Raw genomic sequence first — 23012 nt, forward strand, 5'->3', positions numbered from 1 at the left:
ATTAATTAAGCTATAGACATCATATTTATTCAATGCAATGCAAGTATAAAAATCTACATCTACACTCTTGTCCCTAATGTTTTTTTTTATAAAGCTGAAATGCAATAAATATTGAGTGTCTGTATATATAAATTAATTTAATACATATCTTCATTTGATTATTTCTTTTATGTGCACTACATATACGTGATTGCTTCCATAAAATCAAAATGTGTTTGTCCTCTGTTTGACCACCCTACCATCACCCCCTAATTATTTGCATGTTTTTACCAGTGAGTTTGGTCATTTTAATGAGTTGTAAAAGATCTGACCAAGTTCTTCTTTCAGGAGAAAGTCAAAATTGAGGTTCAGGTCTTAAAATTTTAATTTTCATTGGAAAAAACATGTTTTATTGCCTTGGGTAGAGCTTCCTGAGTGATTAATCTTAGCAAAGATGCAAACATTTAGAATGAGCTGTTTCTGAAATAATTGCTGTAAATGCAGAGGCCTTCATACAACAAAGATTCTTTTACAATTCTTCATTAGAGTTTAAAATTTGCTGTTACACCCACACTGATGTTCTGGGAGGTGGACACTTTTCTTCATCAATTAGATATCACAGAAGTTTATACTTTACAAAGTGGCCCTGTGTGTACATAAAGTTGCCACAGAAACAGCCAAGGTGGGGCATTCTTAATCAATATTAGGACATTAAATTAGGGTCACTAATACACTTTTTAATTTTTGATAAACTTTGCTTTGTTCCTTTGTTGAAAATGAAAAAGTATTTTTGTTTTCAAGAAGGTAAATATTGTTTGCATTTGTTCTCTGAGTATTGTGTGGTTTATCTGTTAATGTAAACCCAGAGATGATACCTACTAATGCACTTAATACTTCATCTTAGTTTCTTCATATCTGTTGTTTTTTAGTTTATGTTGTATATTGAAGAAATGTTTTAGAAAAAGTGTGTGTGCTCCAACTTGTCTAGGTATTGACTGTTGCATAGTCTGCCGCATTTGGCAACATATCATTTGGAGAAGTAATTAATTTTTTTTAAAATATGTTGAGAGGCAGTATCTTCCTGTATATCTGAGTTTTTTGACATATTGACTCTTATTTGTACTGGTTCACTAGAGAATATATATATACGGAAGAGAAGGTCTGTGATACGAAATGCATATTTGCAGCTGGAGAGCCACAAAGGGAGAAAAATTAATCACGTATCATAAAGTAGTTTTTACAGCGCCAAGTTGGCATTACAACACATGAAAGATGTATCCATTGTAACAAAGGCACTATATAGGTGCCTGACCCGACACAGAGGCACGTATAACCTAAACAAGACTTTATTTTTTCTTCACCCATGGGCGCATGTCTTCTTCGTGACCCACAGTCCCCAAGCACTACAAAGCACAGCAAACACACCACCAATCCTTTTCCTTTACCACCACTCCTTCTCAAGAGTAGTCTTCCTCCTCCCGACCCTGGCTCCTGGAGTGGTGGTGGCTGGCCCTTTTTATAGCCCACCCGGAAGCGTTCCGGGTGATTGACCACCTGATCCTAATTGCACTTCCGGGTGGGGCTGAAGATTCGTCCAGCCAGGCTGTTAAAACCAGACAGCCCCCCTAGCGGCCACCCTGGGCCCCAACCCGGCTGTCCGCCACACCATCGACAAAGTCATTGTCTCGTTTGACGTTGTGTCAGTATATACCATGATTCCGATTCATCTGGCCACAGAAACTCTACTAATGAGACTAGGAAGTGAGCCCACCATAGTGGCAAGAACCAAACTGTCCACTAAAGACATAATGCACCTGATATCACTTTGCCAAAAAAACTCACTTTCATTTCAACGGCAAATACTACATTCAAAAAGAAGGCATGCCAATGGGATTGCCGTTATCAGGACTTCTAGTGGAACTGGTAATGTAGCGATTTGAAAATGTGGCTCTATCGCAGTTCACACCCAAAATTTGGATACGCTACGTAGACGACACATTCGTCATACTAAAAAATGATCAACTGAAAGAATTCTACAACCACATCAACACAATATTCCCTGCATTCCAATTCACCATGGATAAAGAAATGAAACTGACACATCAGCTTCCTGGACATCCACATTGAAAGCAATAATGACGCCACCCTGACCACAAGTGTTTACCGTAAAGAATGCTACGCAGACAAGATATTACACTTCGCCAGCAACCACCCCGTATCTCATTAACGGAGCTGTGTTAAAACTCTATTCAGAAGAATCCACACTCCTTGTAATACGAAGGAGACAAAAATGAATGAAAGACGCCGTCTCTTCCGTCTTTTCACTTCAAACAGATACTCAAAAACATTCATTAATCGAAGCTTACACAGAAGATGCTAAAAAATCTCAGCAAACAATCGACTTGAATCAGAACCCCCACCCCATCTGGCACTCAATCCCTTATCACCAGAAGGTGTCTGAAGGTGCAGCACGAATCCTGGCCAGGTCTGGCGTCAGAATAGCACACAAACCCACAAACAATCTGCGCACGGTCCTCTTCAAAGCTAATAACAAGAAATCGACAGCAGAAACACAAAATGCAGTTTACAGCATTCCATGCAGTTCTTGCTCAGCGGTTATACATAGGACAAACAACAAAAAGAATCGCAACACATATACAGGAACATCGCAACGCCGTCAGAAGACATTAACTTACGCACACTATAAATCAACAGGACATACATCTAACCGGGACAATGTACAAGTAAAATTTAAAGCCAATACTAAAAGTGCCAGAGAGCTGGCTTGAATCTTGGCTATCAAATGAGAACGGCATCAACAGACACTTGGACATAAATCCAGCATATGCAAACTTAAGAAGAACATGTTCATAATAAACAAAACTTTACACCCAATAACCCCCTTCCTGATCACACTGACTTAGCCACCTCCCCGCCCGCTTAGGTTTTGATCTTAAGCTCTAATTACCAAGGTAATTACAAGAAGAAGAAGAAAACAAAACACTTTTGCCTTACTTTTGTAATGAGGATGGTATTTAGTTTATGAAACGAGAGGCAGAATTACATATCTGTAAATTGTTTAGGCTCTGTGTTTAGGTAATCAACAGTTAAACATAACACACACAAAAAGTCAGAGTACTTTGAAAATGAGAACAAACTTCAGGCGCCTCAACATATCAGACCTATTTTGATGTATGCTTTATTATAACATATATTTTCCACATTTGTGATGTTTGTTTTAGAGAGTGTGCAGCTGAGTCCTAATCATTCTTAGCCAGAATTTCCCCTGTAAATGTGTTAGTCAATCAATGTCATTATTCATGCAGTTTGCGTGCTTTTTTTTTTTTCTTTTATAACCCTGGTGACTTTATCGTCTGCACATTAAAGTTGTCCATTCTGCCTGCATACAGAACTATGACAGATCTTTTCAGTTTCCTGTGGAAAAGTCCACCTATGCCTAACTCAGAGAGTCATAACTTCAGTGTCTTGTGTAATTGTCTAAAACAAGCAAAAATAAGAAAAGGATTCTCCATGTCAAGTGCAAATGGTATGTTTGCCACTGCTATTTATTTGCTCTAAATAATATGAATTGGATATACTTACTATCGATGACATTTTTTTTAATGTTCCATTTGTCCTTAGTGTTTCAACACTTTCATTTATGTTATTGCTTTTATGCATTTCTTGTTAAACTAACAGAATTTTTTTATTTTTATGCTTTAATGTGGAGTTGTCATAAGTATTTTTTTTCCATGTCTTTTTTGTTCATCTGTTCAGTTTTAAGCTCATTTCTTCTACTTGTCACAGATTTTATCTGAGCTGCAAACTTGAATCAGTTTATTAATAGATCTGTTTAGGCAATGCTAATATTTTAAAGCACTGTTTATATATAACTCAAAAGATTGACAATTTTGGAAAATTTCATTTTTTATACATAAAATACTTATGTACAACTTGTAGTAGGCAACACGTTATCACTCTGCAACAACATAATAAACCGGAATGTATTAGATATGTCGCTTAAGTTTATTTAATAGGAAACACAAATCAGCTTATATTATATTACTCAAATGTGTGTGCTGTGGAGAAACTGTACAGTATGCTAAGTGTATAATGGTGGAGTTTATGATACTGTTAAGTACTAAGACCCATATTAAAGGGTCTCCACTGTATGTCAGTTGTAATGTGAATTGTTGTTGTATGTGGCCTAGATGGGAGTGATGGTATCTTCTGACTCACTGTGTGGCTCTGACCAAGTAAATTAATTTACCTGTGCTTTGCAATTGTAATATACTGTATCTTGTCATTTAGATAATGTAATAATGCATCCAGCTTTTTTTCCAAACATTGCTCATACTGACAGGTTTTTTTTTTTATTTTATCGTACATAATCAACAAGTACTGTACAATGTTAATTGTACGTATTTATTATTGTTATTTCCAGGTGATATTTTAGAAACTTATGTTAAGTGTAAAAAATAAATTCATCCCTTATGAGTTTCCCTTGTAAAGGTTCTTTAAAATATAAAGGATGACAAATAGGTTTTTGGTGTTTTTTTTATTATGTTCTTAAATTCTCAGATTATGTTTAAATGAACAGCTGTATAGAGAAATTCAGTGGTCTACTGTACAGAGCATGCAAAACACACTTTTAGGCATGACCACATTCATTTTAAACTGTACATGAGCAGTTTGTTTATTGCACAGCTATATCTTACTTTTACTTTTACATTTTGCAATAAATCTTTTTCTTCTGATACACCAAGGAGCAATTCATCTTTGTAAAAGACAGTGGTTTTCAAGTGTTTTGTGGTCACATTCCACTTCATGGTTGTCTGGTCAGAGGCAGACAGTTGTCCATGATTAAACAAATGGGAATTTAAAAAATTAAGAAAAAAAAAACTGCAAAGCTGGTCACCTTTTTTTAAAGTACACAATATTGCCCATGTACTTTAAAGCATTTTGTATCATTTCTGGTTGTATGACAGGCTATTTTTGCCAGTTATTCTGAATGCATTCATTGTTTATTAGCTTTGCAGCTTTAGTTTCCTTGCTCGCTTTCATGTATTGTTGTGGATTTGTTATATTTGCTGCAAACTACTTCTGGTCTCACAAGAGGGCCCAAAAGCAAAGAATATGCCGTGGATACCTGCAGAGTTTGATCTTCTAATGAGAGGGTTGTGCTGTAGAGTCCTCTATGTGTATTATAAAAGCAGTAGTCTAATAGACATTTAAAAGGGGCTGAGGTCAGGCTCTTTCACTTTAGACAATACTAGTCAATACTGCACCATAAACTTATGCAAAAGTTCATTTTGTCTACTGCTTTGTGCCTCTATTGTTTTAGCATTCCATCGGGGGCACAGATTCGACCACTGATGTCGTGAGTGGGATAGACACTTCAGAAATGCTGCTGGTGCTTGGAAATTTGGACATGATGTCCCCCTTCTAGAACTGTAAATCAACAATCTTTTAGATCTGCATTGCTTGTTAGAAATCATGAAATAGAAAACAAGTATTAGAAACAAGGAGATTGCCTAGCTCTCAATCACATGATCTTTATCATATGTCTTTAGAAGGCTTTTTAGCACCATAAAAATATGAATTGCTATGGGATCATTTGGTAAATAATCATTTGACTATAGAAGTTATAGAATTAATGAATGTTTGCCTAAATGAGGTGCAACTTTGTGCAGGTTTCCTTAAGGAGTTATGAAGAATATGCCTGCTTCATCATGCAGCATTTCAAATAAGCAGTTATTCAGCTATGATGACAAAATGTGTCATGTAAGAGAAAATGGGCAAACTTCAGGACTAAGGTGACATATCCCATATGCGTACTGGCTATATTGTGAAGTGCAATAATCTATTATTGTTAGTATTATTAATCTATTTAGCAGGTGTCTTTATCCAAGATAACTTACAAATCAACTTATAATACATACTAGAATGATTGAAAAAAGAGTAGAAGTGAGTGGTACTAATAGCACAGCATAATAAAATCTTCAACTAGACTAAGACAAAAGTCATTATCTTAAGCTTTGTCTTTTCAACAGCTGCTATCCTGTAGAAGAGAAACAACGCAGGTCCAAAATATTTAACAAAAACTTGCCTTTTCAAAAGACACCTAGAACTGAATAACAGTTCAGATAGACAATAGGGGATCATTCCACTGCTTTGGACCAATCATGTAGAAGTATTGTTCTGTCTTGTCACAGACCAAAGACGTGAAGTGTTGAGGAGCAGGACCATTCAGAAAACAATATGTCAAGACAAGTTTTGTACAGTATCTTTGCAGCAACAGGAAGCCAGTGAAGAAACCAAAGCACAGGAATATTAAGAGTGACAACATTCTGGAGGAGCTGGAAAGGTCTGATAGCAGTTGAAGTAAGCCCCGCCAAAAGAGAGTTGCAATAGTCCAGCTGAAGGAGAACCAGTACCTGAACAAGGAGTTGTGAGGAAGAGTCAAATCCAAAATATTATGAAGAAAGAAGGGACATGATTGAGTCATTTAGAAAATATATTCAGTGAATGAAAGTGAGTAATCTGGAGTTGCGCCAAGATTCTAGACAGTATCTGATTTTGAATGGAGGACATATTCATATGCAACATTTTAGAGGAAGGAGAATCAGAAGGCAAGCACAAGATATCTAACTCGTGGCAGTGGAATAGCTAGAGATCTGGGCTGAAACCTGACCATTGCACAGATGCTCCGCTCATTTCCCTCTTACATCATCAGAACAGAGATAGTAGAAGAAGCCATTTGAAGAAATAACATTGCCTAAGGAGTGAATGCAGAGAAGAGAGAGAAGCTGGCCGAACACTGATCTTTGAGACACATCTGTGGAGATTTTATGTGGAGAAGACAATTAGACCAGGATAGACAAATGGATCATCCAGAAAGGTAGGACTTGAACGGTCCAAAGCAGAACAACCTGACTCAGAGTTTACCGAGGGAAGAAATAAAGAACATTTGTGACAGTAAGCAGTGCAGCTTCAGTAGACTGATGCTGGTGGAATCCAAATGGAAGAGGATCTAGTAGATTGTTGTTGGAGAGAAAAGTGGAAAGTTGTTTGCGGACTTTGCATTCTAGAGACCTGGATAGGAATGGCAGAAATGAGGCAGGATGGTAATACTCAATGGAAAATAGGCTTAAAGGGAGTTTCTTAAGAATAATGACAAGTTAATAACAGAGGTAGGAGAATAATGAAGAGCAGCAAAGTAAAATTTATTTTGATTATTTTACATCATGATGTGTACTAAGTAGCTGTTTTAAAGAGCTTGGGGTTCATACATTTTAGGAAGATCTCAGTATAACTTTTAGAAATACACTGTAGACTAATATATGTGATATGTACTAATAAGGTTGGTATTAGGAAAGGCATCCCACCATAAACATTTCAGTATCCCCAAGATTTTGGTGGATGGTAACTGCCCAACCTGCACATACAGGAATACATACCAGTGTACTTATGTGTAGGTTTGTGTATGTGTTTTTCTACAAGTAGATTTGTGTGATTACAAATATAGTATTACTCTAAGAGCAGTGCCTATGGTTCCTTGTGTGGCAGAAGTGCTGCATGGGCACCTTGTAGCATTCCAGGTGTATCTGGTTCCTGTTCTGGCAGCACTTCCTGGTGTGGTGGAAGTAGTGCAGTCCATGGCTCTGGAACCATCTAGGTGCACCTTGGCGGTGGCTGTGGACCCCGACAGGGTTGAACTTCCAGGCTCCGTGGCCCCCATGCAATCCAAGGGGGCTGCCCTCTTTTTTTCAAGGGAAGATGCTGCTCCTCTCCTGGTCCTTCCCTTCTCCAGGCGTCCCGGTGGGCAAAGGTCCCTGGTCATCTGTCACAGTGGTCTGAGGTTAAAAACAGAGAAGGAGTCAGCAACTATCTTACCACCCTCAGGTTCTGACCTTCCAACCTTACCAAAGTCTTGAAGTTGCTCCCTACACACGTGTTCCTGAGATGGGTTTCTGACTATCATATTCATTTAAAGCTGCAGTTTAAAATGAGTAGAGATGAAAGGGAAGATGCCCCATGATCTGTTGTACAAGTACTCTTCAAATCATGCTTGTTCATAATAACAGCCTGGTGCTGAATATTGCTAGACCAAGATCTTATGCCAATCCCTGTAATACAGTCATGCACAAATTAGCATTGATGGAGCATTAATAGACACATTTGGGGCTGCATCAGGAGTGGGCAGGAGGAGTAGTATAGGAACCTAATCAAGGACTTTGTTAAATGGTGCGACTCAAACCACCTACACCTGAACACCAGCAAAACCAAGGAGCTGGTGGTGGATTTTAGGAGGCCCAGGCCCCTCATGGACTCAGTAATCATCAGATGTGACTGTGCAGAGGATGAAGACCTATAAATACCTGGGAGTGCAGCTGGATGATAAATTGGACTGGACTACCAATACTGATGCTCTGTGTAGGAATGGACAGAGCTGACTATACTTCTTTAGAAGACTGGCGTCCTTCAACGTCTGCAATAAGATGCTGCAGATGTTCTATCAGACGGTTGTGGCGTGCGCCCTCTTTTACGCGGTGGTGTGCTGGGGAGGCAGCATAAAGAAGAAGGACGCCTCACGCCTGGACAAACTGGTGAGGAAGGCAGGCTCTATTGTAGGCACAGAGCTGGACAGTTTAACATCCGTGGCAGAGCGATGGGCGCTGGGCAGGCTCCTGTCAATCATGGAGAATCCACTGAACAGGATCATCTCCAGACAGAGGAGCAGCTTCAGCGACAGACTGCTGTCACCGTCCTGCTGCACTGACAGACTGAGGAGGTCGCTCCTCCCCCACACTATGTGACTCTTCAATTACACCTTGTTGGGGTGGTAAATGTTAACATTATAGAAAATTATTGTCTATTATACCTGCATTTTTATCACTGTTTAATATTGTTTATTATCAGCATGCTGCTACTGGAGTATGTGAATTTCCCCTTGGGATTAATAATGTATGTATGTATGTGTGTCTGTCTGTCTGTCTGTCTATTTACATTTTTTTTCTTAAGCATTACCTTGCATCATTTGAGACCACAGTGAAGGCGGTACATGTAATGTTTGTTTTATACTGTAGTGCTGTGTATATTCAGGTTTTGTATTGCTCATATGTAATTCTTGCTAAAATTGTTGCTTTCGGTTTTTTTTTTACACTACTGTTTTTAGTTGATTCTTCTGTTGCTGAAAAGCAAGCCCTAGTAACCATTCCTGCTGTATTGTTAACTGCAATTGTGATTTTCCTGGGGCGGCTGTTTTCAGCAAATAGTTATGGTATGGCATAACTCTTGAATTCATTTGGGCTTTCTCTGTTAAACATTTAATCATGCTTCTCCTTTCTCAATTTTCAGTAAAGAAACACCTAATACCTTACCTTTCTTTTCACTTGTTTAAGGAGCTTAGAAAGTATTTCTCTTTCTTTTAACAAAGAACTGTATGTTTTTTTCATGCACATATATTGTTAAACAGCCACTTTAAGTTGTGCCTGGTTGTGGGTCACACTGAATATCCTTTCTCTTTATATTATTCATTTTCTTTTGTTGCTATTCCAGTAACATTTTAGGGTAGAATATTAAATTTAAGACTTTTAGTAAATAGGCACCTGTGAATTGAAAAGCTATGGAAAAAGGAAATAAATTTAGTATCATAACACAGCATGCAGTAGAGTCATAATTGGGATCCTGAGGTGGTTCATCATGTGTGGGTGAGACATTGTGCTGTATCTGTGCCTGTTCTGAACCACCACTACCACCACAGCATGCTTTAGATTTTATAAAATTAGTCAGGAAATACACTGTGCTGTAAACCCAAGATCATTTTATATTTACTTATTGGGTTTGTAAAAAGGAAGATATGAAAATATCATCGTTCAAAGTTTTAGTTTGGTCCTGGTCCTCTTATTACACCTTTCAGATTTTTGCTACTACTATTCTTTGTTGGAGACCAGGTATCTTTTACAAATTAAATCACTCTAACTTACAAAAGGAAGAAATACTTTAAGCCATGCAGAGTTAACAGCTCTTTATCACAGTGATCAAGATACACTTGGGATTTGTTTATTTCTTCTCCCAACGCCCAGTCTTACAGCACATTAGTTTCTATCACAGCATGAATAAATTACAGGCAAAGTTTGGCTTTTTTTTTTTTGTAGTAAACCTCTTAGGATTTGACCAATTCACAGTTCACCAAAGGTTATCCACAACTTACACGCATTACTTGAAACAGAAAAAACGTAAAACTGCAAGCTGAGGGAATTTATACAAACAGAGGTTAAGATACTTGAGAAATGACTGTCAGTCAGATAAGCTGATCTAGAAGGATCTAGTTTCCTGTTTACATAAGAGTTTTTTGGCAGTATTGTACCATTACAAATTATATTATGATTATTTTACCTATGGCGTCTTTTTATGTTTATTAATTTTTGAGATCTTGCTATATGTTTCTGTTTATTTTAGAATATATTAAAAATTGAAGGCAAAATTATAATTTAAAAAGTGAAAGCTGACAGGTAAATAACTAGTTTCTATTGCTTTGGAGGTCGCATGAAGTTATGGTACAATTATTACCTTTTAGTACAGAATAGTACATTCAATTTAACATTTTTTAACTATGTTACTGTTAATTTTCATATAATGCTACATCAAATATTTCTATCATAGATCATTTCTTCTTTCTTTTATTTTCAACTAAGGTCCGTTTTAAAAACGTGGATGTTTCCCTGTCTTTTGCTGTTTCCGCACATCTGCTTTACAATTTTTGTAGCTCTCTATCCGCTACTCCATGACCAGTGGCATCTCTCTCTGGGCTTGTGTTTATAATGCTTGACAGCAGCGCCTTCCCTGAATAAGTATCCTGAACTACCCACAGAAATCTATTTTCACCAGTATTTTATATTTGTACAAGACCCTTAATCACCAAAATGTTTAGCTTAGGATTGTTCACTGCACATACTTTACTCGCCAAAACTGTTAGGCCATGGGCCTGTTCATGGTTCCATGTTGTCCCTTCTGCATGTGTTTTAGGGAGTGTCCCCAGTTTTGGATTGCTGGATGTCTATTGCTGATTTCTTTCCAACAATCTGTCACACTAACATCCCTTTCCTTTCTCAGTTTTTCCTTTTACTGGATGTCTAGTACATTTGGCTATCTTCCTTCCTGCTTAGGCCATTCTGTCAAGGCACAATAGCTACAAATGCATCTCTGTCTTCTCATTGGAAATCGAATATCCATCTTTCTTTTCCATTTTAGCAATCTTAATTTTTCAGCCTTACTCTTCTTGAACGCTCAGTAGCTATTTGGTTAATAAATTACAGAATGGCATGTTCTGGTGCAGCTTCAGCAGGACCAGGTTGCTGGTGATGGCCGTCACTTTCTCCCTCTTTCTTTGTAAATTTTCTCTCAGTGGTGCCTGAAACCAGAGTTGTGTTTTCCTAGAATCTTTTGCTCAGACATTTTTTTTTCCTCTTGATTGAAGAGCAAATATGAGTATAGTTGCGTCAATGGACTAACATCCTACCCACCCTACTAATGGTTAGTTCTTTTTGACTGATGGTAGCAGAAAGATACATCAGTCACAGCCCCCTCCAGATCTATGAATTGGAATGAATAGGTTTGAGAATGGTTAATGCACAAAAGTTCATTCCCTCTACAATTTGCATGTTGATTTGTTTTCCAGGCACTCTGTATGGTGCTCACATGTGCACTGAAATGTTGCTCTGTAAACTGATGATTTCAATTTGTTATAAACCAATGTGATAAGGTTGTGACTTTCAACATTTCCGAAGGCAAAAAGATCTAATATTTGTCCTTTCTAGATACCTAGCAGTTAAATTAAAAACAAACAAGCCTCAGTAATTAATTCGCAGCAGTCTCTCGCTGTGATCATGTATTCATAGACAAATTTTGTATTATACTAAGTAAGGGTTTTTCTGTCTTCCATCCAACAGATGGCGTACCACAAACATTAGCATTGTGTGATGCCTGGGCGGGTAAAACCGGCCTAATCCCAACACAAATGGGCAGGACACAGGTTAAAAACACAACACGCCCTTTTATGTACCACTGGGAAGCACTTTCACTTGCTCCCCAGACCTACACAGTACAGCAAAGCACTAAAGCACCAACACAGTCCCTTCGTTGACACCTTCAGTCCTCCACACGGGCTTTGTCCTCTTCCTCCCGACTCTGGCCGCTGACTCCTAGCGACTGGCCCCTTTTTATAGGGCACCCAGAAGGACTCCAGGTTCCCAATGAGTTTCTTCTGGCAGCACTTCTGCCACACCCGGGTGTGGTGGAAGTGCTGCCAATAGGGCTCTGCAAAAGTCCATACGCCACCTGGAAACCAAGTGGGCTGCCCTCTGTCGGTCCGTGGGAGAAACTGTCCTGGAACTACTCTCTCCCCTGGTCCTTCCATAATCGGGGCATCCCTGCCGGCTAAGAACCCCGATTATCCACAACAAATGCTTTTATGAATTCTATACCAAATGGCATGTAACAGAGACATAGCAACTGGATGGACACAAACTTACACAGCCATTTTCTGTTTATTAGGATGGTTAGTAGTAGGCCAGACTATTAGATATTTGATAGTTAAACTGCACTAGAGTGATTCTTGCCACCCTGATTTTAGACTATTGGTTAGACATACAATTTATATTCATATCTTATTAATGGCCTTTGCTTGGTTAAATCACTTGCAAACTTGTGCATACCATTCCAGAAGCTGGAGCCAATATTTGAGGCATTGAGTGAAAGGTTCATTCATACACCCACATTTATGTTTAAGTTATAATTGATAATCAAACTAACATGTATGACTTTGAAATGTGAGAAGAGACAACAGCACTAACCATTGTACAGTTGTGCTGACTCTTTGGAAAGGCTGGTCGAAGTAGTTATCCAGGCAGAGGCCAAAAAAGTGACACTGCTTGATTTAAAGTGAGACATAGTGTATTAAAATCAACTGCAACATTGAGCTAATTAAGCAAATACCTTCACAGCATGCTCAGGAATATCTAGGAGCATTGGTATTCAGTGTTTGGCAGAATTTCAAAACCATATAAATTGTTCTGGTGGTATGATGTGATCCAACACCCTATTAACTGACGTCTTATTGGTGTTAACTTGTTTTAGGCTACAAGCTTGGCATTTGTGTAATACAAAGCATACTTTTCTATATAATAATCTACTGCACATATTTTTAGATGAAATTTCTTACAGAAAACCACAGTATTAACTGATAATATAGTAGCTATAGCTAAATCATTTCTCATAGAAAATTACTAGGTATTTCTAATTGGATTCTATGGAGACCAGAATTCTGATTTTTTTTTTTTAACCTTCTGTGGGCAAAAAATTTTCCATCTTTTTAAACCAAATTACCAACTTCAATGCGGAGAATAATGTAGCTGCTGAGTAAGTGTGATTTGCATGTGTTGACTTTCTGCAATAGCACACTACGTGGCGTATGCCTGCTATCCTTTCTGATGGAGTCCAGTCAATAGCAGCTGCTCTCAGCTTTTTTTTGGCTATAAGATTCATCTGCCATGTATGTTAAAATAAATTGGACTGCCTATCGTTGCTGACAGCCTGGGCGATGGATGAGCTGCTTCAACACATGGGATGGCTTGCAGAGCTATGTGTCTGTTGTAAGGTCTTTCCTCTTTTATATTCACTGTTCTGCTTTAATGAGGCATGTTCAGCAAAAGGGAACACTCATATAATTATGCTTCCTTCCATACAGTGGACAAAGCAGACATTGCTGCTACATTTTTGTCAGTAGGACTTTATGCATGTTTGGCTCCTTTGGGTTTCATTTGACTTGGCGTTTATGGCTTTAATCAATTTTAAAGTGCCGTTGCCTGAACTGAACTGACATTTTCATTTTATGTGATGGCATATTTAAATGATGTGAGTTTAGAGAATTGTATTGGAAAAATTCTTCTGAGTATCTGATGAGGCTGAACATGATCCATTCAGGACTGTTAATACTGAAATTTCCATCTTTTTGTTTATGCTGTTCAGGGTCATGAATGGAGTAAGAATGATGATCGGCTGCTTCAAGCGGTGGAACACGGAGAAGTTGATAAAGTGTCATCCCTTTTGACCAAGAAAGGAGTGAATGCAGTCAAACTAGACAGTGAGGGCAAGTCAGCGTAAGTAGTTCCTAAATGGAGAATTTTTTTTATTATTAATTTCCAATTAAAATATAATGCTGAAGCCAACATAATTATATTCTAAAGTTACCGTCACAGGTGCCCTGTACTTTCTGTCTACAGCATGTAATGCAATGGTTTTAACTGAATAGTTGTCTTTACTGCCTTTTATACATCGAAAGTGAAAGCTTAAAACAGTTTATACCTTAAAATAGTTTAAACCTTTTTAATCTGTATGACTTGTAAATTTAGCTTTTAAAAGATGTAAAGCTTATAATTTTTAATCTTTTAAAAAAAAAATTATTAAAGAATAAGAAGATGCACAGTCTAATTTGATTTTGTTTTCTATTTATTGATTGATTCTGGGTATGCTTTAATGATTTAACATCATTATTTACTATTGTTAAGAAAGATAGTTTCAGATACCATGTCACTTGTTAGTTTGAGGCACTCTTATATTCAATTTTTCTGCTTTCTCTGGAAATTGGTCATATGTATTACCACTCAGGGTTGTGTTATTAATTATGGTAAAGGTACTCTAAGAAAACTGCGAAGGCCATTAATTTCACATTTATAAGTCATTTATACAAAGAAATGGTCATCAAATTTACCTTTTATCTGTTTTTTATTAAAAAAAAGACAAAGAAATACAGTAAAAGATAACCAAAAATAAGAACAAAAACAAAACAACCCAATATTTGCTTTTAATTAAATTTTTATGTCAATATTTATTAATTTTAAAAATTATTGCAAATTAATTGCATATTGGCTAGATCTACAATGCTATTATTCAGCTCAAATCTGACATCCCCTTCCTTCTCGTAACCATCCAGAGAGCAGTAGATCAGAAGATTTAATTTGAAGTAATCACTCAAAGATAGTAAGCCATCCTAAAGGTTAGCAGAGGTTCAGAATTAAAAAAAAACACAACATTAATAAGTCTAATGGACTCTAAAGATGTTTTGTACTCTTTACTTTAAAGTGAATTACATTTTTGCCTTTAATTTTATATGAAATACCTCATCATTTTGCCACTGTTTTAAGCTAGGTGGGTTAGGATTTTTTTTTACAAGGTGAGTAATATAACGTGTTAGTGATATAAATTATCTCAATTGGTTTTTCAGCAGGATTGTCCCACTGTGTATTCAACAAAATAGAGGATTAGGACTGTCTGATAAATAAACAAAACTTTTATTCCAGTAAGGGATTTGTGTCTGAGACATTCCCAAATGTAACCCAGAGAAGCAGGTGGGGTTTTTATTCAGAAAAAGCATGGATAATCTGTATGCAGAGAAATGATTAACATATACTATAAAATAAAGAGCTAAATTGCACCAAGCTTTGCACAAACTGATTAGAAATATCTCCTATCAGTAGCTGACTTGCTTTATCTGAAAATCTTATTGAAATGTTTGGATCTTAGTGGTTCCTCAGATCATTTAATGATGCAGTCTTTCAGAAAACTGGTGAAGTCTGGAGATACTGCCTATACATTGTTCATCTTAGTGTATGTAGTTTCACAGAAGATACTGAGGGAAGTTTAGGAAAGTTGAAGTGTGTTCTTTTATGAAAGACTGTAATTTACTTATGTATAATTTGTTTCTCTCATTCACGCTTCTGTTAAGTTTTAATTTCCCACTGGAGACAAAGTGTGTGTGTGTGTGTGTGTGTATATATACACACACACACACACATATATATATATATATATATATATATATATATATATATATATATATATATATATATATATATATATATATATATATATATATATATATATATATATATATATACACACACACACACACACACACACACACACAGTTAGGTCAATAAATATTTGGACAGAGACATCTTTTTTCTCTTTTTGGTTCTGTGCATTACCACAATGAATTTTAAATGAAACAACTCAGATGCAGTTGAAGTGCAGACTTTCAGCTTTAATTCAGTGGGTTGGACAAAAAGATTGCATACAAATGTGAGGCAACTAAAGCATGGTCAGAAACAATGCTCAGGTAGCCCGTGGCATTTAAACGATGCCCAATTGGCACTAAGGGGCCTAAAGTGTGCCAAGAAAACATCCCCCACACCATTACACCACCACCACCAGCCAGCACAGTGGTAACAAGGCATGATGGATCCATGTTCTCATTCTGTTTACGCCAAATTCTGACTCTACCATTTGAATGTCTCAACAGAAATCGAGACTCATCAGACCAGGCAATATTTTTCCAGTCTTCAACTGTCCAATTTTGGTGAGCTTGTGCAAATTGTAGCCTCTTTTTCCTATTTGTAGTGGAGATGAGTGGTACCCGGTGGGGTCTTCTGCTGTTGTAGCCCATCCGCCTCAAGGTTGTGCGTGTTGTGGCTTCACAAATGCTTTGCTGCATACCTCGGTTGTAACGAGTGGTTATTTCAGTCAAAGTTGCTCTTCTATCAGCTTGAATCATTCGCCCATTCTCCTCTGACCTCTAGCATCAACAAGGCATTTTCGCCCATAGGACTGCCGCATACTGGATGTTTTTCCATTTTCACACCATTCCTTGTAAACCCTAGAAATGGTTGTGCATGAAAAACCCAGTAACTGAGCAGATTGTGAAATACTCAGACCGGCCCGTCTGGCACCAACAACTATGCCACGCTCAAAATTGCTTAAATCACCTTTCTTTCCCATTCTGACATTCAGTTTGGAGTTCAGGAGATTGTCTTGACCAGGACCACACCCTAAATGCATTGAAGCAACTGCCATGCGATTGGTTGATTAGATAATTGCATTAATGAGAAATTGAACAGGTGTTCCTAATAATCCTTTAGGTGAGTGTGTGTGTGTGTATATATATATATATATATATATATATATATATATATATATATATATATATATATAGTAAAAGAGAGAGGAGGAGACAGCAATAAGGTTTGGGGTGTTCCGGCCCCGTATATTGTCGCCACTCCACAAAATATTCAAAAATAAACGGTCAAACATATAAACAACACAGTTCATATACGCGACGCCTGGGAATGGCGTCGCAGCCATTTTAAAGAGGAGGAGCCGGAAGTGGAGGGATGCTGGGAAGGAATCGTGAGGGATGATGGGATCGATGACGTCCGGAAAGATGGCGGAGGAAGGGCTGAAGTAGACGTATTGCGGGCAAAACTCAGTCTTATGGTGGCGGAGCGTCTTTTTTTCTGAACGGAAGCACAGGAAGAAAGTTAGTACCCCGCCATTCCCTACCGGCGAATGTTTTCCCAGGTGTGTTAAGATCCTTCCGCGGTCTCCGACTCGCGCATGCATGACAATATACTAGCAAAATACCCGTGCTTCGCAGCTTAGAAGTAGTGTGTTAAATTAGTAATGAAAACGACGTAAGTACGTACATTGGTTTCGGTTATTGCAGGGAAGCCGCCTACCAGATTTTGAGAAGATGAGGCCATAAATAAGAAAGTTCAACATGGCGGATGTTGTTGACCGTTATGACCATTACACATAGAATTTCGAAATGAAACCTGCTTAACTTTTGTAAGTAAGCTGTAAGGAATGAGCCTGCCAAATTTCAGCCTTCTACCTACACAGGAAGTTGGAGAATTAGTGACGTTGGAAAGTTCAATATGGCGGCTGACAGTGGCATCATACCAACGAAATAAGTACGTACATTGTTTTTGGTTAGCTCAGGGAAGCCACCTACCAAATTTCATGAAGATGGGGCCGTAAATAAGAAAGTTCAGTATGGTGGACGTTGTTGACCGTTATGATCGTTACACATTAAATTTCGAAATGAAACCTGCTTAACTTTTGTAAGTAAGCTGTATGGAATGGGCCTGCCAAATTTCAGCCTTCTACCTACAAGGGTAGTTGGAGAATTAGTGACCTTTGGAAAATTCAATATGGCGGCCGACAGTCGCGTCATACCGCCGAAATAAGTACGTACATCGGTTTTGGTTAGCACAGGGAAGCCACCTACCAAATTTCGTGAAGATGGGGCCATAAATAAGAAAGTTCAACATGGCAGACGTTGTTGACCGTTATCGACCGTTACGTGTAGAATTTCGAAATGAAACCTGCTTAACTTTTGTAAGTAAGGTGTAAGGAATAAGCCTGCCAAATTTCAGCTTTCTACCTACATGGGAAGTTGGAGAATTAGTTAGTGTATTTATGGATGTGTGTAAATAAATATGTGTGTGTGTTTATGTGTGTGTGTGTGTTTGTGTGTGTGTAAATGTATATATATATATATATATATGTGTGTGTGCGTGTAAATAGATATGTGTATATGTATATATGTGTGTGTGTGTGTGTGTATATGTATATATATGTATGTATAAAAATTCTGTAATGAAGAGTTGTATCTGAAACACAGCTGTTAAGATGATACAAACACACATTAAATAATATGTAGTTTTGGTCTGGTCAGCACTAAAATATCTTATTTTTTGTTTGTTTTTTTCTATAAAAGGATTTATGAACTTTATTTTGTGATTGAACCCAAAATATTGTATACCTGGATCTGCATCTCTTCTTCTAAAATACATACAAAATTAGTGCATAAAAAAGGATTTGATGAAATCACATCAGTTTAAAACAGCAGTACAATGTGTGTTTTTGTTAATACATATTAGAAGTTGGTCATGACAGTATTTTTACACATTCTGTGTATGTTTTGAACTGATGTTATCAGAATAAAAACACATGTATGTCGGGCATTCATTTTATTGCATTCATAGAGTCATCAGGTTTGTTTGTATAAAACATTTTATTATATGTGTACTAATATTCACTACTATAAAGAAATAAAAGAATAAAATGTTTTACAAAAGACATTGTTCTGAGCTGGCTTACGCAGTTTCCTCTACACCCACCCACTGATATAATCCTGGTTTAGTTTATTCAGTTAAAATGTTGTTTTAGAAAACTACCAGGTGTTGTGTATATAGGGTGTGGATAATGGAAAGATAGCAATATTTAGGAATTGTGCAGTTCCCACTATATACCTGATGCTCACAGCATATGCCTTAACTCCAAGAAGCACAGATTTAAATTTGAAAATGGATTGATGATGTACATGTATGCAGTGTAACCTGGCTTAAAACTAATTTTCACTTAGGGACAATAAAGTGTCCTTGTACATCTAATCAAATCAAGCACAGTTACAAAATAATAATGAAATAACTGTACCGGATTAACAAATAAACTGAATAGAGTCTTTAAGACTAGAAGACCACATTAGCATACTTTACATTGTGGTCGTATAGTCTCATTGAATAGCAGGCACCAAAGTAATCTGTAAATGAAATAACAGTGTTCAGAGTGATGTGTATCTTCAGTTTGGATTTGAAAATCAAGTAAAAGAATGGATTATACCTAAGAAGAAATTTATAGAGAGTTGGTGCCACAAAACTGTATTAGTTTAAGTTGTGTGTAAAAGAAAATAAAGAATTTTGAAATAGTAAGTACACCAGTATGAGAACATCTCATCATTCTAAAAGGGTTATCTTAACTCTGTAAAAGGCATACACCAGTATTTTGGATTGCTTGATAGTAGCATCTTGAACTCTTTGTAACCTAATGATAATTAACTCAGGGAGAACATTAGAAACAAAATAGCAACAGTCTAGTCAAGACCTTTTAATTGTATGGTGAAGTGCTTTAGCCCCTGCTTTTTCAAGGCAGAGTTGGATCTTGGTGATGTTTTGTATATTAAACAAAAGTTTTGACTGCAGCAGAGACGGAGGATTCAAAGCACATTTCAGGTATCTACTCATTTTAAAAAATCTTTTTCATTTTCTCTTTCCAAGGAGGACAAAATGATATCTTTCAATGTGCCAATAAACATACCAGGAGACATGTTGAGAGTCTAGACACTTGAGCTTGTTATCTGCTAGTTATGACTTTCTCTACAAAGCATTTGTGTGTGGCAAGGCCATTAAAAATGTGAAATTTACCATTAGATTTTTTTTAATTAGCTCTAGCTTTAGATTTTCCACAACTACATAAAGTTGGGTGCCAGTTCAAACAAAATATCATTCTTGTACTTTAGACATTTTCATTGCCTGAACTAGAAAATTTAAAGCAGCTTAAAAGAATTTTTTTTGTCAGATGTAGGGGTTCTTTTACGGACGGCCATCAGAGTTGAACTCTGTGCACTTCGTATTATGCAAAAAGCCAAATTACAGATAACTCATTCAGTCTTCTGTTGTCTCGTGTTTCTGATGTTGGAGTTTGTATATTGTTGACTTAACCCTTCAGCAAGATTTTAACTGTTTAGACAGTAGATAGTAAGTAGAATCACTTTCAATTGGAAAAATATAATAGTAAATATCACACCAGCATGTGCTTATGTGTCTTAAACTGAGGATAATTTGATTATTGGGACTATAGTGTGGCTCTTAAGTTAGAAAATCCATGGTCTGTCCATTAAGCTCCATCAGTAGTCCTATTCAAATCTTGATTTTTATAAAAAAAAAAATTACATAATCAAAAATAAAAATGTCTTCATGATTATATCTGTAAACTTGTGGTCTTTTGATCTAAAAAAAACTTGGAGAAGGCCAAAAATCACTGAAATGTACATTAATAAATGTACACCATTGGTCTCTGCTCCTCCCACCAGTTGAGCTTTTGCCAGCAACCAATATTCTGTCTCCAGGCTCCAGGCATTTCCAAGGAAGCACTTGCTGGGAATCACATCTGTATCAGAATGTGCTTTGGAACGTAGGGAGCTTTTCTCCTAGAACTTACTTTGGTGATTCTAAGTGCCCCTTGAGTCCTGAAACATGTTAGTCTGTCTAACAGTACGCATAGCAGGAATGCATGATTAGGTTACTTAGCCTCCCTGCGGAGGTGCTTCTGCTGCGATGGAATACACACCCTTCCCGTAACTCGACATCCCTGGAGCCCTTTAGTAAAAAAAAAAGTTATGATAATGATGCCTTATTTGCACCAGCACAGCCATGTGACTTGCCATTGTCAGGGTGCTTCTTGCTAGGGCAACTAATGGCCCATCTCCTACTTTGCATAGTCCCATTCCTGATCAGACTTGTTTCTGTATTTTGTAAAAACAACAGATTAAAGGTAACATTTCAGGCAATATTCAAAAACACCCTCAGAATGTAAACAACACTCCGTATTATTTTTTAAAATCAATGTTTAAAGATGGTAATTGAATTTTTACTTTCGATAGATAGAAATTTCCCCTTGGGGACAAATAAAGTTCTCTTATTCCAGAAGCTCCTTATACATTCAGAGCTTCTATTGACATTCCCTTAACTCCCGTTTGAAAGCTGTATGGCACTAACGAGAAAAGAATTCCTGGAGTGTTTTGTGTAGGATGTTAAGGCAGCTAACCACTCTGATTTACTGAAGGGTAAGGCTGCTTATAATTAGATTTTTTCAATTTCCTCAGCATTACACACTGACATTTGTTTGTTACATCATACACAGCAGCTCCAATAATTTTTGGCCACCTCTGCTTTTCTCTCTTGTATTTTTATCACTTATACTGGTAACATTACTCTCTAATTTAAATCACTTGTGCTGAATCTGATTCTACTGGATTGTCATCTGATATTGTCAGGTCTACTCAGATTTACTATTAGGTCATGTTTAATTATGTAGACACTCTCTCTTCAAACTTTCTATGAGATTTAACATGTTTTTAGTGGTCTTATAGTTCATTATTTTACTGTGAACTCTTCTCTAGCTTGCCTTGTAAAGCAGCTTGTGATTTTATATGGTATGAAATGTTCACTATTACATACAGTAAGAATGGATGACCGCTTGTGAAAGTAGCTCTTTGAGCATTGTACTAATTGTGCTGTTGACATTAAAATGTTAATGTTTATTTCTATTTATAATTAATTCTTTTATAATAAATGACTGTGATTGTTTTTATACTTATAATAATTTCTCTTTGAAATATATCATTTGCACTTAATTACTCATTTAAGGTGGTTTATGCCATAGTAATAATAATACATTTTATTCATTTGTAGGTGCCTTTCTAAACACTCAAGGACACAGAACAATAGACAAAACACAGATTATAAACAAAAGTAAAATACAAAAGTTAAAATCAGACAGAGCAATTGTAATCACAGAGAAAAACAAGTCTTAAACAAATGAGTTTAAAGTTTAGGTTTAAAAGGTGAAAATGATTCAGTATTTCTAATCTCAGGTGGTAGTGAGTTCCAAAGCGTTCAGTTGCTCTGCTCCCCATAGTGGTAAGACGGACGAGGGGGACAGTCAAGTGGATGCAGGAAGAGGAGCTAAGGATACGGGAGGTAATGGCAACATGGAGGAGGTCAGACAGATATGGAGGGGCAAGGTGTGGAGAGCCTTAAAAGTTAGTAGGAGAATTTTGAATTGAATTCGGAACTGAACTGGAAGTCAATGAATCTGCTGCAAAACGGGAGTGATGTAGTGAATAGAGGGGGTTCTACAGTAGTAATGATGCGGGCAGCTGAATTCTGGACCAGTTGAAGCTTATAAAGAGATTTGCGAGAAAGACCAAAGAAAAGGGAATTGCAATAATCCAGACGAGAAGTGACAAGGCTATGAACAAGGATAGCAGTGGTGTGGGGGAGTGAGGGAAGGGTGAATACGATTAATGTTACGCAAGTGGAAATATGGCGACTGGGAGATGTTATTGATGTGGGACTGAAAGGATAAAGTACTGTCAAGGGTAATACCCAGACTCTTAACCTGTGGGGAAGGAAAGACAGAGGAATTATCAATAACAAATGAAAAATGATCAGTTTTGGATAATGTTGATTTTGTACCAATGAGGAAAACCTCAGTTTTGTCACTATTTAATTTAAGAAAATTTGAAGAAAACCAGGATTTGATATCTGCTATGCAATCAGTAAGTGAGG

General features: G+C 37.1%; 1 protein-coding gene across 7 annotated transcripts in view; it reads left to right on the plus strand.

Annotated features, from left to right (window-relative positions):
- rai14 (retinoic acid induced 14) overlaps positions 1-23012 on the plus strand; it is a 191062-nt gene that overhangs the window by 75393 nt on the left and 92657 nt on the right. For 6 of the 7 annotated variants that reach the window (XM_039759644.1, XM_039759647.1, XM_039759650.1 and 3 more), the window contains one exon: positions 14011-14141. In XM_039759644.1, coding sequence (XP_039615578.1) covers positions 14011-14141 — 131 coding nt within the window. Of the gene's footprint in view, positions 1-3508; positions 3527-14010; positions 14142-23012 lie in introns of those variants that run through there. The other variant, XM_039759649.1, reaches the window with a different exon arrangement.

Source organism: Polypterus senegalus, chromosome 7, assembly GCF_016835505.1.
Source record: "Polypterus senegalus isolate Bchr_013 chromosome 7, ASM1683550v1, whole genome shotgun sequence".
Classification (NCBI taxonomy): Eukaryota; Metazoa; Chordata; class Cladistia; order Polypteriformes; family Polypteridae; genus Polypterus; species Polypterus senegalus.